Genomic DNA, 15,294 nt, shown 5'->3' on the forward strand with positions numbered 1-15,294 from the left:
GCATGCTGGGTCGGCCACTGGGCCCAATGTGAACCAGCTAACGATACACAACGTGTGTGCGAATCATCTGTCTGGCAGAAAGCACTGCTAGAAATGCTGTGGGGATGTGCTTGGGACAAACCGCGCGTGCCAGCGGCCAACTTTTGGTGCACTCCTCTGGTCCCTGGGTGCTCAGGGATCCAGCAGGACCTGGCGCGAGCTGCAGGCGCAGATAGGTGCACGCAGGCTCCGGGGTGGCAAAGAAATGAATTTCTCTCCCCACGGCAGCTCTCTCTGCCCTTCGGGGCCGCTAACCGAGTGTGAGGGGTGCGGCGGCTGAAGGAGCGATTCGAGGAGGAATTTCAATGCCGCAGCGGGGTTGCTCGGTGGGGCTGAGTTTAGGCTGATGGCATCTGTCGAAACCAAGCTGCGCTTTTACGATCCGCTGGAGTGACGGGGAGTATGGAAACTGTGCTTGTTTTGGCAGGGCGCCTGAAAGACCCTTTTTGTAGAGCCAGAACGCAGTGGGGGTAGAACTGTGGGTAAAAGTGGGTTTGGTAGAACTGCGAGCGTTTCGTTTCTGAGAGTTGTGATTTACTTTGCGTTTGTTTGACGTGAATTCTTCTAATCAGTTAAGGTTAAAGACACACCAGCGATGTCGCACAAAGTGCCAAGCACCTCGAGTCTCCCGGCGGGGGACTCCCCCGGCTCGGCGGCCAGGTCAACCCGGCCCCAGGGCTGCCACTCGGCGGGGGGGGGCGGCCCTCGCAAGATGGCGGTGGGGCGGGCGGCCCGGCAGGTGGCGCTGCTGCCAAGCGGTGGGGCCGGGCGGGGCGGGGCGGGGCGCGGGGCGTGGCGAGAGGCGTGGCTCCCGGCGCGGGGCGGGCGGCGATTGGCGGCGGGGCGTGACGGGCGGGCGGGGCCCCGCCCCCCCGGGCCATGCCGTGCCTATGCCCGGCGCGCGGCCCGCGGGCGGCGATTCCGCTGGGAGGGAGCGGGCGGCGGCAGCGGCAGCGGCATGGCGGGGCTGCGGGGCTGCGCCCTGCTCCCGCTGCTCGTCGGCGTCTGCGGCGCCGTCACCGGCTCCCGGGTGTACCCCGCCAACGAAGGTGAGGCGGCGGGGACCCGGCGGGGAGTTGGGGGCGCTGCTTTGGGGTCTCCTTGCGGGGTTTTGGGGGTCCCGGGGCGCTGTTTTGGGGTCTCCGGGTGCTGTTTTGGGGTCTCCGGGCGGTGTTTTGGGGTCCGGGACTGACCGTGCTGTGTTTGTGCCTCTCCTCCCCGCAGTGACCCTGCTGGACTCCCGCTCGGTGCAGGGCGAGCTGGGCTGGATAGCGAGCCCGCTGGAAGGAGGGGTAAGTGCCGTGCGGGGGGTTTGGGGTGCCAGCTCCGCGGAGGGGCGGAGAAGGGGTTTGGGGTCAGGCACGGCTGTAGGAGCCGCTCGGGACCCCCCGGGCTCGCTCCCGTCGCGTAGGGTCTGCAGGAGGCTGCCGGGACCCGGTGCCGGTGCGGGTCGCTGCTCGCTGCCCCTGCCCCGTCCCGGGGCGCCGCCGGGCTCGGAAGGGGCTGGGGGGCCCGGGGGAGCCCCTGCTGCATGGGCTCTCCCGGGGCTTCCTAATAGGCAATTAGGAAGCTTCCTCAAAGTGAATGATTTAAGGAAAATGCCAGCGAAGCACCCTAAACGGCAATTTAAAAACAAACAAACAAACAAAAAACAAACAAAAAAAAAAACAACAAACAAAAAAAACCCACCCAGCCAAAAACTCAAAAACAAACAAACAAAAAAACAAAAAACTCAAATCCTTTTAATGTGAGATGAGTAGAGCAGCTTGGTATGCTCAGGGGAAAAGTAACGAAGTGAAGCTGATTGGAAAATAAGTGCTGAGAGATCAGGACCCGTGCACAGCAAAGCCCTGGGTTCTTGGGGAAACCTGCACACTGAGAGGTGTGTGTGTGTGTGCACACTGAGTTCTGTGTCTGTCTGTCTGTCTGTCTGTGTGTGTGTCCCACTTGCAATCAGACGGGGAGTGAAGGAAACAGCAGCGGGTGGAAGGAACCCGAGGCTGCGTTGGCTGGCGATGCATTATGCATAAGCTGTGAATAGCCATAACACGGGAGAAAGGGGGATTGTTCTGCGCCCCCATTGTCGCTCTGCATGAACTTGATACAGCCCTGGCTCGGCAGCCCTGTCCCCAAACCTCGGCGCTTGGCAGGGCTGCTGCTGGCGGCAGGCGCTTGTCCTCCTCCTCGGACAGGGTGGGAAGGTGCAGCCCTGCCCTAAGGAGAGCATCCTTAATCCTCTGCCCCCCAAAGGGCAGGCATGAGGACGGGCTCTGCCGTGCGGCTCTCCAAGGGATGCCTGTCCTGTACGTCAACACAGGACCCGGCGTATAAGTTTTATTAAGTCAGTAGCGAATAGATGACCGGGGACAGCTGTATTTTATTAATAGCTCTTGGTTTCTCCCTCTTCCCCCCCCCCCCCAATGTTTCCTCTGGAAGCTCCATGCAAGCTGGAGAAGGAAATGTGTGCTCTTCTTGTGGACGTGACTCGTTTCACTAAACCTACATACGTGTGTTCTATTTTTAAGCCCGTAGTGAAAAATTTAAGAGTACATGGTCTGTCTCTGAGATGCAGTGCTTGGAAAGCATTTGCTTTGACTTCATATGCTGCAGATTTATTTCAAGCAGCAGCAGTGAACTCTTTTCTTCATCTTCCTAGGAAGGCTCTGTCCTTCGGAGCCAGTTTTTCTTGAGCTGTGTGCACCTTTTTGTCTCCTACAAAAGATATTTTTCTAGATCTATATATACCAGGTGGTTCCTGCGGTGCGAGGCTTGTGTGAATGAGAAGGGCTACAGATAAACGTAGTCATTTAGCAGTGACTAACTGTAATCAAATATATAGGAGCCCTGGAGGAATTTGTGAATTGCATTATAAATATAATTAATGATTTACTCCTGCATTTCATAGTTGAAAAGCAGGTTTTGTGCCCAGAATGTTTCACTCTGCATCATTAAACCGTGGGAAGAGTTGAATTATAAAAGTTAACTTTTTCTTTCAAGCTGAAATTACAGCTCTGACCACATACTTAGTTACAAATCATTAGCAGTGGCTGGAAATTTTGGGGCTGTGGTCACTTTCAGCTCTGGCTGTACGATGCGCTCGGGTTTGGTTTGTGGATGTGTGCTGCTGAAATGAGAAACGCTTCTGCTGGGAGCCGGGCGTGTTGAGAACCCGATCCCAGACTTGCTGAATTCAGTCGTAGCCTGCCCGTTGACCTCAGCGGTCTCTATTGAATCCTAGAGCGGCATCCTCCATTGTCTGAGCGGGGCAAAGGAAATCCCATCAACAAGTATTGTTTCCCTCTGCTTCTTCCTTTCCCTTGTACCGCACACAGCACAGGTAGCGTGGGCAGCCCGAGGGTAGCGGGATGGGAGGTGATGGCCCGTCAGGACAGCGCCGTAACAGGGAGCTCTGCTGCGGCAGCTGCAAATTAAACAGCGCCGTCCTCTTACCACAATGTGCTGCGCTTTACATTGATAGATGGCTTTTTAAGGTTTGTTTTTTCCCCTTTTTCTGTGAAAAGGAGTGACACGCTGAGTATTGAGCCCCCCCTGCTTTTGCTTTAATTTGCAGTTATCTCAAGGCAGTAAATAAAATATTGTTCTTTCTGCTCCCAGTGACTCATGGTGCTAACTACTGTCACCCTATAAATGGATTCAGCTAAGCTGGAATCTTTTTAAGTAAAAATCACTTGCATAAGAGCAGTCCTTGCGAGAAGAATGCAGGATATTATACAAGAAGCCCCTTAATGTTAAGAAGGCTTCTGTTTATCAAAGCCACGGCTTCAGTAGCTTTGAAAAGCACTTCTGGGAAGACTCTGAAGTTACTGCTGTTTTTTTCAAGGATAATTTTTACATGCTTTATTGTATAGCTTGCAAACCCAGGCAGTATGTAGACATTCTCTAATACACTTTTTTTTTTTTTAATTAATAGGTGTTTTTGTTTTTTTAATACCAAAGCACTGTGGGGGTTTTGCTGGAAAGCTCTGTCTCTCTTGCTAATGCCCCCACTGCCTCCTTTCTTCCCACTCCAGGAAAGCATTGTAGTAAACTTTGCTTGATAATACTAAATACAAATAAAAATAATTAAACGAATCAAAGCTTTTGTTTTTGTTTTCTTTCCCTTTATAAGTTCATCATCTTGAAATGCTGATTTAGGGCCAGATATCTTCTTTGCATATCTTCCCTGGATTGCTGTATTTTTGTTGTGAATTTCCTGTTAGTTTCACGCTTCTGAAGAAGGTGCCTGAACTTGATCGAGAGGTGCAAGAGTTTGAAAGCGTGCTGCTGTCTTTGAACCTTCTGGTTTATTTCAAGCATCTAAATTTAATGGTACTTCCTGAGACTTCTGGAGGACAAAGGTGTATAGTACACCTTCTCTTCCCACCTTGCAGCTTTGTTTGGGTGGCAGTGCTGTGGCAGCATGCTGGTAGAGCAGTGGTGTGGTCTCCTTGCCTGTCCTTCCACCCACAAGTGCCACCCAGGCCAAGGACCCGGTTCTGCAGAGAGCTGCTCTGCCCAGCTCCACAGCAGAGGCTGCTCCATCTGCGTGCCTGGGACGTTGCTAGCCCAGCTTTGGAAGCTTTCAGAACTAATAAGGGGTGGCTTAGCAGCTTAAGGTCCGTGGTAGTGACACCAGAAATGTGGACATTAATTTTGCTGCGAAGTTCTGCTACTCCATTTAATCCTGATGTGTTTTTCTTCTCCTTTCCCTCTTGGCAGTGGGAGGAAGTGAGCATTATGGATGAGAAAAACACTCCAATCCGCACCTATCAAGTCTGCAATGTGATGGAGCCCAGTCAGAATAATTGGTTACGAACTGATTGGATTCCCCGTGAGGGGGCTCAGAGGGTATATATCGAAATCAAGTTCACACTGAGAGACTGCAACAGCCTGCCAGGTGTCATGGGAACTTGCAAAGAGACTTTCAACCTCTATTACTATGAATCAAACAACGATAAGGAGCGTTTTATTCGAGAGAGCCAGTTTGCCAAGATCGACACCATCGCCGCTGATGAGAGCTTCACCCAGGTGGACATTGGCGACAGGATCATGAAGCTGAACACAGAGATACGGGACGTGGGACCTCTCAGCAAGAAAGGGTTTTACTTGGCTTTTCAGGACGTCGGAGCCTGCATTGCTTTGGTGTCCGTCCGTGTTTTCTATAAGAAGTGCCCGCTGACAGTTCGAAACCTGGCACAGTTTCCAGACACCATTACCGGGGCTGATACATCCTCTCTGGTGGAGGTTCGCGGCTCCTGTGTCAACAACTCGGAAGAGAAGGATGTGCCAAAAATGTACTGCGGGGCAGATGGTGAATGGCTGGTGCCCATTGGCAACTGTCTGTGCAACGCTGGCTATGAAGAGCGTAACGGCGAGTGCCAAGGTAAGATGAGCCATATTGTACTTTTCATTAGGGCTTAGGAGAATGCATAATTGAATCGGAGATGAGAGTAAATGGAATCAAGCCAGTAATTAGCAGCCCCTATGGGATGCAGTGGGACAGAGGGGTTTAATGAAGAAGTCCAGTAGCTCCAGGTGGCAAGGCTAAGAATCATACAATGCAAAGCAAATGATACTGCTGATAGGCAGAAGGCAAAATGCTCTTTCTAGCAGGCACCTCAATTTGAATTGGCTCACAGCGGTCACCAAAATGTGAATGACTGCAGAAACAGCTCAGCTGAGCTGCCGTCCTTTAAAGAGAGAACTCTTAAGTTTTATCTGGAGTGAGCTTTGTTAAGCACAGGAAATTCTGACAAAGTTTCCCTTGGATAATGCAGTGGGGTGAGAACAGAGTCGGGATGGGGGAGTAGAACAGGGAGTTTTAGCTGGATTACTTTCCCCCTTTAGGAAGGGGAAGTCTTTGGTGTTTTACTTGTTGCAAATTTTTTGAGTGCTAAATAACCTTTTGATATTTGACACCGCTGCCTTTGTTAAATATTTTAATTTCTCAGAGGGTCTCCATTGTTAGCTTAATAATGGAGGTGCTAGGATACTCTTAGAAATGCTAAAAGCCGCCCTCCCTCCCCCTATCCTGTGTCCTGCTGAATTGGGGATTAAAGTTTGTAGAAAACACAGATTATCCTAAAAAAAAGAAGGGGAGGCAGAACAACACCTTAAAACCTGTGTTCTATTCACTTCCCCTTCCTGGAAAAATAAATAGTAGACGGTTAAGGTAGGAGAGAAGAGTTTATAAATAAAATATCTTTGTCCTCAGTGACTGAACTCTTGCTCGTGTAAGCATAAATTAATATCAAACTGGGATGGCTTCTTGCACAGTTCAGTGGCCTTTAACTTTCCTGGGTACCAAATTGGAGGTACTCAGCTCCTTAATGGGTTGGAGCCTGTTTTTTGTTGTTGTTGCTTGTTTTTTTGTTTGTTTGTTTTTTGGTAAAGGTGTTTTGGATCCTAGTGTTCCAAATGTATTGGCTTCGCATCCTCTTGGTGCATTTTTCACAGGTCAATGAGTCAGAGAACAAGGTAGCAGAGCAAGCAACTGACCGCCTTTGTGCTAGACTCCCAAGAGAACAGAGCCTTTTGAATGTTCTGCTTGGTTTCTTTTAAATGATAATTTACAGTCAATATGAAGTTCCCTATTACGCCTTGAAACTAAGCTTTGGCAGGAAAAAAGCACCAAGGATAAACCTCAGCCTCCGTTTGAGCAGGATTGCCATGGGCTGCAGGGAGAGCTGAAAAATGAGCAGCGCGATGAGGGGGCACCCTGTTTGGCTTAAATCATTACCCATGGAGTCCCGCGAGACAGAAGCCTGGAAAGAAAAGCTGTGTACGATGAAAGATGCAAATCCACGGACGTGGTACTGAATGGGTGCTGCTTAGGAGAGCCACGGGTGGCTGAGGAGGTGTTGCTAGCTTCAAATAGATCCGTAACTTCCAGCAAAGCTTCCCCACACATTTACAGCCTGGGAAGTGAGAGGAGGAAGTGAATGGGGGGATGTGCTTTGGTTTATTGCTCGGAAATTGTCCTGCCTTCTCCTGAAGGCTTGCTGGGTCAGCCCTGGGCACACTGGCTGACACAGATCTAACACTTCTCCTCGTCAGTGGCCTGAACGTGATGAGCTGATGGCGCACACGGGGTTTGCTAGTGGGCAGAGGTGCTAGCGGGCTGCTTTTTCACTCATCCTTTTCTGTTGTTGGACTGAGAAGTGAGCGTGTCAGGTCAGGTTACCTGCTGGCCCGTAGCTGCAGCCCGGCGGTCGGGTTCCCAGGCTGGAGGCAGATCAGGTGGCGTGGCTCCTGGAGCAGGGGAAGAAACTTTGTCTCTTGGATCCATTCTCCGGAGCGGAGCCGGCCTGTGCCAGCTCTGCTCAGAGGATTCGAGCCAGCAAGTAATTGCAAAGCGCTAAGCCCATTTCATCAGCGGTTACTTGTGGTTTCCTTTCCCTAACATCTGCCGTTCTCCAGCCAGGACGGCTCCCCAGGAAGCTCCTTGAGCTCCTCAAGCCAAGCAGGCTTGCTCGGGCCTCCAGCACGGAGGTGATGGCGGGGCGGCCTCCGACACCGTGGGGTGAGCCTCCCCACGCCCTGCCCCGTGTCACGGCGGGCGGCTGGAGTGAAGCAAGGAGGATTCCTGTGGGTTTGGAGCACGGACGGGGTGGAGGAAAGGGGCCGAGCCTGTGAAAGGCTGTAGAAGGGTGCCGGGCTGAGACCCGGGGCTGGTGGGCAGGTTCCACCCCAATTGTTTTTCAATAGGCTGACTGCGGCAGGATGAACACAAGGGAAGGTCAGAGGTTGTCCGTTCCCTCATCCATCTTCCCCTGTGATCCCCGGGTGGGAGTTAGGATTTATTAAGATCTTAAAAGTTTGACAAGAGCTTGGTGGGCAGGAGTGGCAGGGGCCGAGGGAGCAGGGACTGTGCACCCGCGGCTCCCCTGGGAGCAGCCTCCAGCCCCGCAGGCCCCGGTGGGCTCCTTCCACCCCCCGAGTGCTGCGTCAGGCGCTGCCCCTGGAGCTGCTGTTGCTTAATTTCTGCTGCGTGTGGGAGAAAAATAATGGGAAGCACTTCACTTCTGAAGTGGCTCCTGTAGTGGGCATTAATGACTCTCTGACCTTGGCGAGGATTTATTTAAAATAAAAAAAAAAATGCGTGGTATGGAGGTGTTTGATTACACACAGCCTGTCCTTCATTCAAACAGCTGCTGTTTTTTTTTCCATCAGACTTTGATCATCTTACTGAACATCCATGTATCTACGTCTATATGCATGCGCATATATGTATGTGTGCAGAAAAGCAGAGCAGGAAGGGAAGGAAGCAAAGTATTTAATTCATGTTTATTTGAGAAACTTCACAGGAGTAACAGGGATGGTTCTGTAACATTGTCTCGATCAGTAAAAATGCTAAACGAGCACTGATTCTTTTCTTACAGCTGCATTTGTAGCTGTGAACTCAGTGCAAAAAGAGAACTAGAGAACTTCCTATTGTTCTCTTTTTTCTGTATTTTTTTTCCCCAAAGTTCTCGTGCTCATGGCTGTCCATTCAGGAGAGCATAAATGTGGGATAGCGTTGATGGAATGAGAAACTATCCTGACTAGTGACACATCTCCAGGCTAAGGCAATTAGTGCTTTAGGGTAAAGTTGAGACATGAAGTTATTCTAAAATTTGCTTGTATGTATCATTGTTATGCAGATCATTTTGTTACACGTTAATATATTGTGGTTTGCATTTAGTTATGATTTCCTCATGATAAACTGCGTATCTTTTTATCTCAAACAGTGAAGGGGGAAACAAGCAGGAAGGGAGAAAAGACAGATTAAAGAAGCAATAGACTGTAGCCATCTGTGATGATTTTGATGCTGTGAAATTACAAATCTCAATTTTAGAGCTGCCATTTAGTATAAATATGTGAGACAGTTGAGATTTTTACTGTGATATTGTAAAGGTTATGAGAGCCAACAGCTTTGTCTTCATCTACATTTGCTTTTTTGAGTTGTGAATTGGCCAATTGGCAGAAAATCCAGTGTCATTTAAAATATGGCTCAATCCCGTTCTCATATCGCTGCTGTTTTTAGAATTTTCCTTCTAACTTCGATAAAAGCATCCCTAAGAAGTAATAATTTGAATGATAAGATGCTTTTTATCTCAGAGGCTTTGAAGAGTGACTGTGATCATTGAGAGCAGCAGTTCAGTTTATATCAGAAGACTCCGGTCTAATTATATTCTTTTCTGTGATAAGATTTTTGGATGGTGGGTTTTGTCAGGGTGGGGAAGTGAAGCAATTTGTGTGTGCTTTCCCATTTTAGTCATAGACAACTTTTTTTGTCAGAATAACACTGATGAACAGTCTGGCTGCACAAAAGGGTAATCAGAAGGGTGACTAAAACTGCACAGATTTGAGATTCCAGAAAGATTGTTGGTTTTTTTTTTTTTTTTTTTTTTTGGTTGATTTTTTTTTTTGGCAGGGGGAAAAAAAATGCACAGACTCAACATCTGAAGCTTTAAAAGGAGCTGAGAAGAAGGAAGCTACCAGGAGGGGCATGAGAGCAATACTGAAACACAGTCTGTCTGAAACAAATTTAGCTGGTGCTTATCTCCTCAAGAAGTGATTTGGTTATATTATGTTCTGGTGGAGCTCAACAGATCTTCCAAGGGTTGCTCTCTGTGATTTATTTTTTATTTTTTTGTTACCAACTAGGGTGTTTTAAGATCCTTCATTTAAATGTTATGCAGGTTCTGTAATGCTTTTCTTCCTCGCTGGCCCCTTCAGAAGTCAAGCCACTGCTGTTGTCAAGCAATTGTTCCTTTAGATATTCCTTGGAGAAAAGCTCATGCTTCTTAGCTCTGAATTGCTGACAAAATTGCTGCTGCTACGTAGGAGAGCAACACCTGCTCATTATTCTGCACATTTTTGGTGAAGAGGCAGCTCAGTCCTCACTGTGGAAGGCAGGTGAGCTGTTGTACTATGAATTTCATGGTAGCTCTGGGTAGTCCTTGATGGGGCATGTGACAAGGTTCCTTTTGGTTGGTGTTGGATTTAAAAACAAAACAAACTTTCCAGACAACTTGTCTTGTGTGTGATGACTTCAGGATTTAGATCTTGGCTGCGTAAGGGTGATTATCTGTCTAATAACATGCTCCACTGAGCTTGGTCTTTATTGCATTAGTGAGAAATGATTAAAGAAATGCTCAGCAGTACACTTCAGTCTTTGGAGGCTGCATCAAAAAGCCCCCCAAACTCGTGAGATGGGTGTCTTATCAGGTTTCATTCCATTATGCCACATCCTTTTGATATGTTTTGGGGAGCAGGTGAGGTCACCCAGTTTTGTGAATCAGAGACAATTACCACTCCCACGACTAAATGGACACTTCATGAATATTCAGGGCCTGTTTCACCTCCCTGGGAAGCAAACACTTGGGTTCCCTTCTCTTTCCTCTGGCTGGAGACTGAGGAAGCTCTCCCTGTGAAGGGGGATTGGCAGCTGTCAGGCCACTTCGTCTTTTGCATGCAAGCAAACTCCTCATTTACATCTTTTGTATACACCCTCATGCAAAGTAGCACACCCATTTCCCCATTTCACAAAGGAGATAAGAGCTTCCTTTGGAAACGCCAGCCAAAATCTCCTTCTGTTTATGCAAAGCTCTGAGATCTGGATTTTATGCAAACGCATCCCGTTTTGATTTAAATTCTTTGTTTAAGAGATAGTGTAATATTTGCACAGCGTGCTCCTTGTGTCCCGGTCTCCTCCTGACGAGGACTGATTGTGGCTCTTCCCCCAGTCTCTGCAGCCCACTTCCAGCCAGCCTGTGGGAAAGTGCTGTGCTCCAGTGCCCTGGGCTTGTTTGGGAAACGCTTGCTGGAGGTGCTGGCAGCACTGTCTGTCGTGGCTGGTGGGGCCACGGGCTCCTGGCTGTGATCCCCTCTAGCTACTTGCCAGGAGCCACAGGACCCTTTTGTAGCTACAGCCTCAGCCTGGGGAATGACCTGCATCAGGCAGCGGCATCCCCCCTGCCCCAGCAGTGTGCACACACACACATGTATGTCCCAAAAACATGCTTCATGGCCTTTTCTGTGCCGTGGGTTGAGGCTGGGCTCAGCCCTGGTGTGGTGCTGTTCTCGTGGCCAGCCTGGCTACAGGAGTGGGCTCGGCCTTTGGTGGTGCAGAGGGGACGAGGCGGCTGGTAGCACTCGGGTAAACATGCACAAAGGGAGCTGCTGTCTTTATTTATCGCACAAAAATAATCTGTGAGAAAAGTTCTGCTTTCCTAAGCCTCACGATTACACAAGAACCCATGTTTTGTTTTATTTTTGGTTTTAGTGGCTTTCTGTTCTTTTTAACTTTTCTTTATTTCAACTTTACTGAAAATTGCCTTTGGCTTGAAATAAAGCTGAGGCTCATTAAATGCTCCCAAAACACAGGCTTGTTCAGAACAGATTTGTTGAAAGGTTTATTGATATAAGCTAGAACACATGCTGCATGAATGTACTGTATTTCTTTAAAGGACTAGTTCTCATTTTGTGTCTTTATAAATCAGTGGTATGAAATTAGGACCCTGATTGTGTTGGGGCTACATCCTATAACAAACCAAAGGGAAAAAGAAGGTTTGGGGGGTGGTGGTGTTCTTTCTTTCCTTTTTTTTTGATGCCCCATTAGTGTTTAACTTGAAGGTAATTTCACAGGGGTAGTAAAGTGCGCAGTGTGAAACCTGGTGGCATAATTAAATGGAGGAAAGGCTCTTTAAAACAACAAAGGAACGTGCAAAAACTTTGGTTTTGCCCTAATAGTCACCCAGAAGGGGAGACCATGCTGTTTAAAGTACAATATGGATGGGCTATTAAGGTTTTTAAAAAAAAAAAAAAAAAAGCCAGACTGTACAGTTGTTATTTGCTTTAGTTCCATTAGTCGTGGGTGCCTAGAGAAAGCCCAGCTCTCTGGTCTGTTTTTGCTTTTGTGTTTTTGGGGGTGGGTTTAGATCTCAGTGTGTGTATGTAGACCAACTTAATCTCTCAGAGTGTAGTGGAGGGGGTGTATTTACTGGGGGCCTGCTGCAGGAGGGCATGTTGCAGAGGTTGTGCTTTCAGCAGGCTGGGCAGGGGTGGCACTCCTGGGGAGGAGGAGGAAGAGGATGACTGATGGTCTCCTGCTGGATGGAGGTCTCCTGCTGGAGGATGGAGGGAGGAAGGTGAGGTGCCTTCCCCAGAGGCACACAGGGTGGCTGTGGCTGAGACAAGGCCAAAGGGAAGGTTATCTGGTTCTGCCTATACACAAGAAAGCTTTTTTTTTATTATTATTTTCTTCCCCCCCCCCCCTCACTCATCAAAAGGATTTGGTCACCTTCTCCTCATAAGTTGCCAGTCTTGCATGCTGGAACTCCTTAAAGTGCTGTTTAAATAAGGCAATCGATAACTATCATTTTTCCTTGTATATGTGGATACTTTGTACAGCCACAGTTCAAAGCTGCAGTACAGTGTCTTAATTACCCAGATAATCCTGTTTGCTTGTATTTTTAAACTATGAAGCGCTGGGTAATTATTCAATTCTTAATAGAAGGCAAATGGCAATGTAAACAATAATTAGGATGTTAGACTAATGCGCTTCAAAGCAAATTGGATTTTTTTTTCATACCGTTCAGCATGAAGTCCCATAAAGCTAACAATTTAGTGGCAAGGAAACAAGTTCCATTTTGTTCATATTTTATGGCGTTATCTCTCCGCGCCGCGTTCCTGTGAGTAACTGTCTGAGCCAGCACGGGCCGGCCTCCTGCTGCTGTGTGCGGGCCCCATGGGCCAAGGCCCGGCATCCCGGCGACCTGACATCAAGCTGGAGCTTTTTGAGCTTTGGGGGCAGGATCGTGTGCCATGGGTAGAGCTACAGCCTCTTGCCTCCAACTTGGAGGGCTCTCCTAGCTGTCACGGCTCGTCTCCAGTTTTACTTGGAGAGTAATGCGGGCTGCAAATGCTGACAGAAAATACTTGAGTACTTGAATACTTGTCTGTAAGTCTTGTGGGTGGAACATGTCTGGCTTGGTGTATCCACAGACTGCTGATTAAATCCTGTTGTATCCACACCTGGCACTACACGTAGCTAGTGATCGAAGCCTGTGTGACGGTAGCAGAGGCCTCGGTCAATACAGCTGCTGCTTTTCTGAATATTTCCCTTCAGACTTCACGAATGCCCCTGTCACGCAGAGGGCTTTGTCTGGCCTCCGCTGTGCCTCCTCATTGCTCCAAATGGCTTCAACAATCAGCTTTATTTTCTTCATTATCAACATTAAGAGAGGCCAAAATGTTCTTCAGCACTGATGCTGGAGGAATTGAATTACAGAAACTTAATTTTTCAGTAGCCTTCATTTTTATTCTGAGAAGTGAGCATGTGGGGGGGAAATCAGTGGAGTACTTGAAGAGGTTTTGGTTGTGTTTTTTTTGATACTAATGCAGGCTATCTTTATAATAAAGTGTTTACTTAAAGGGTGTGGATTTCTTTATTTTAAGTCCCAGAGGCCTCTTGCCAGGCCACATTGTAATAGCGTTAATTAACGAGTCTGTCTTTCCGTACATAAAACATCTCTGTCTGGGGAGCAGAGGAGCACTGTCAACCAAGGCTTCTGTGAACTTGGTGCTTGAATTCATTTGTTTTTGGGTTTAAGTGTTTTCTGTAGTTGAAAAAGACATCGCTGCTTTGAAAACAGTTTGCTTTTGAAGCTCCTGGCCTGGCAGCACCTGGAGCAGCCGGTAGGCAGGGTTGTGTGTTGAAAGGACTGGATCAATACCTTCCTCTCCAGCTCCTGGGCTGGGCCGCGCTGGTGGCTCTGGGCCCCAACCCCAGCCTGTTTTGGGCCACCATCCGTCACAGGGACACCCAGCTGGGACAGCGTGAGCCAGTGCCTGGGCTCTTTTGAGGGTGGCCATTGGAAAATGGATCTGAGGAACTGACAGCTTCGGAAAAATCAATTTTTATTTTTATTTTTTTTACTTTTTTTTTTCTTTCACTGCTCATGTAATTATGGAGAGGATTAGAGGAGGAATGGAGGGCTAGGAGATCAATAGGAGGGCACAAGTTGCCTGAACTCCTCTTCAGATGTTGGAGTACTGCGTTTTGTTGTACTTAGCCAGAGCATGTAGAAGATATCTTTTGGGCTTTCTCAAGAGACAAGTAAACAGAAATTAAGAAGGTGTGTGGGTAGTCCCTACTGTTTCAGAGAGATGCTTGGGGGCAGCGGCTGCTGGATAATTACAGCAGGAGGTGCTTAGATGCACCGTGTTTGCTGACAAGCTGAAGAAGATGGTTCTGGCTTCCCCAGCCTGGTGTGTGTGTGCCTTAAAACCCATGCTGGTACCTGCCGGTCAGCTCCTCTACCCCTGCCCTTGGCTTTCTGCTCCCCAAACTTCTGTGTGCTGACAAAAGCCCTTCCAAAGCCTTTGGGCATTGCCCCAAGACTGTGACCTAAGTGCCCTCCTGCTGGTAGAGACAGCCCCTCCTTGGGAGCTGTGGTGAGAGTCCAAGACTCCTCCTGTATCCAACAGTTGTTCAAGCAATGAACAAACAATTGCAGTGCCCCCAAATTGCACCTGAGCTATTCTGAAGAGGAGACAATTTCTTGGGAGGCTTCCTGTGGTCTTGTGCAGCAGAGATGCTAGGAGATTAGCTAAACTCTGTTGCTGTTTCTTTTTAGTGGCTTTGGTATTTGCATTTTGCACACCTGCCAACCTCCTCTTAATCTCTGAAGTACCATAACACAGTTATTAGGTTGACACATTTTGTCCACTCGTAATTAGTTCTTGGATTTCCTCGTTTATTTTTGTGGTGATCAGAAGTGTCCAGGGTAGAGCTAACAAGACAGTTGAAATCAGGACAAGGTCCCTGTACACGCTCCACCTGCTCGTTAATCAAGGATTCTGCAGTTAATGAGTACTTTCCAGGTAATATTTAATCTCAGAGTAGCAATAGTTACATTTAATGCAAAGTAACTTATTTTTTTGCAGTTTGCTACTGAAGTCATTCCCATGGCACGCTAGAAACCATCTCCTGCACTGATCCCAGATACCCGCTTCTGTCACACTGACTCAAGTTTAGATGACGTCTGAAAATGCATGCCTAACTGTTGGTTCCAGTACTGAAGGCTGGACACAACGTTTTTGTGAGTGCTGGGTGAATGTGCATACACATAGACATGGCTGATAAAGTACATTGTGCAGTAACACTTTGAGGTTCAAAGGCCTGTCTAGGTAGGGGAAAAGCTGAAAGGAATCAACAAAGATGTGAAGGCAGCATGGATAACTTCAGGAGCGTCATTAATCACCCGT

General features: G+C 48.2%; 1 protein-coding gene across 1 annotated transcript in view; it reads left to right on the top strand.

Annotated features, from left to right (window-relative positions):
* The first annotated feature begins 1,274 nt into the window (after window positions 1–1,274).
* The window catches only part of EPHA4 (EPH receptor A4), a 94,830-nt gene continuing 80,810 nt past the window's right edge, over window positions 1,275–15,294 (top strand). The window contains exons 1-2 of the mRNA XM_032193439.1: window positions 1,275–1,331; window positions 4,759–5,422. Coding sequence (XP_032049330.1) covers window positions 4,777–5,422 — 646 coding nt within the window. The 5' untranslated portion in view covers window positions 1,275–1,331; window positions 4,759–4,776. The remainder of the gene's footprint in view (window positions 1,332–4,758; window positions 5,423–15,294) is intronic.

The sequence above is a fragment of the Aythya fuligula genome, chromosome 9 (genome assembly GCF_009819795.1).
Source record: "Aythya fuligula isolate bAytFul2 chromosome 9, bAytFul2.pri, whole genome shotgun sequence".
Taxonomy (NCBI): Eukaryota; Metazoa; Chordata; class Aves; order Anseriformes; family Anatidae; genus Aythya; species Aythya fuligula.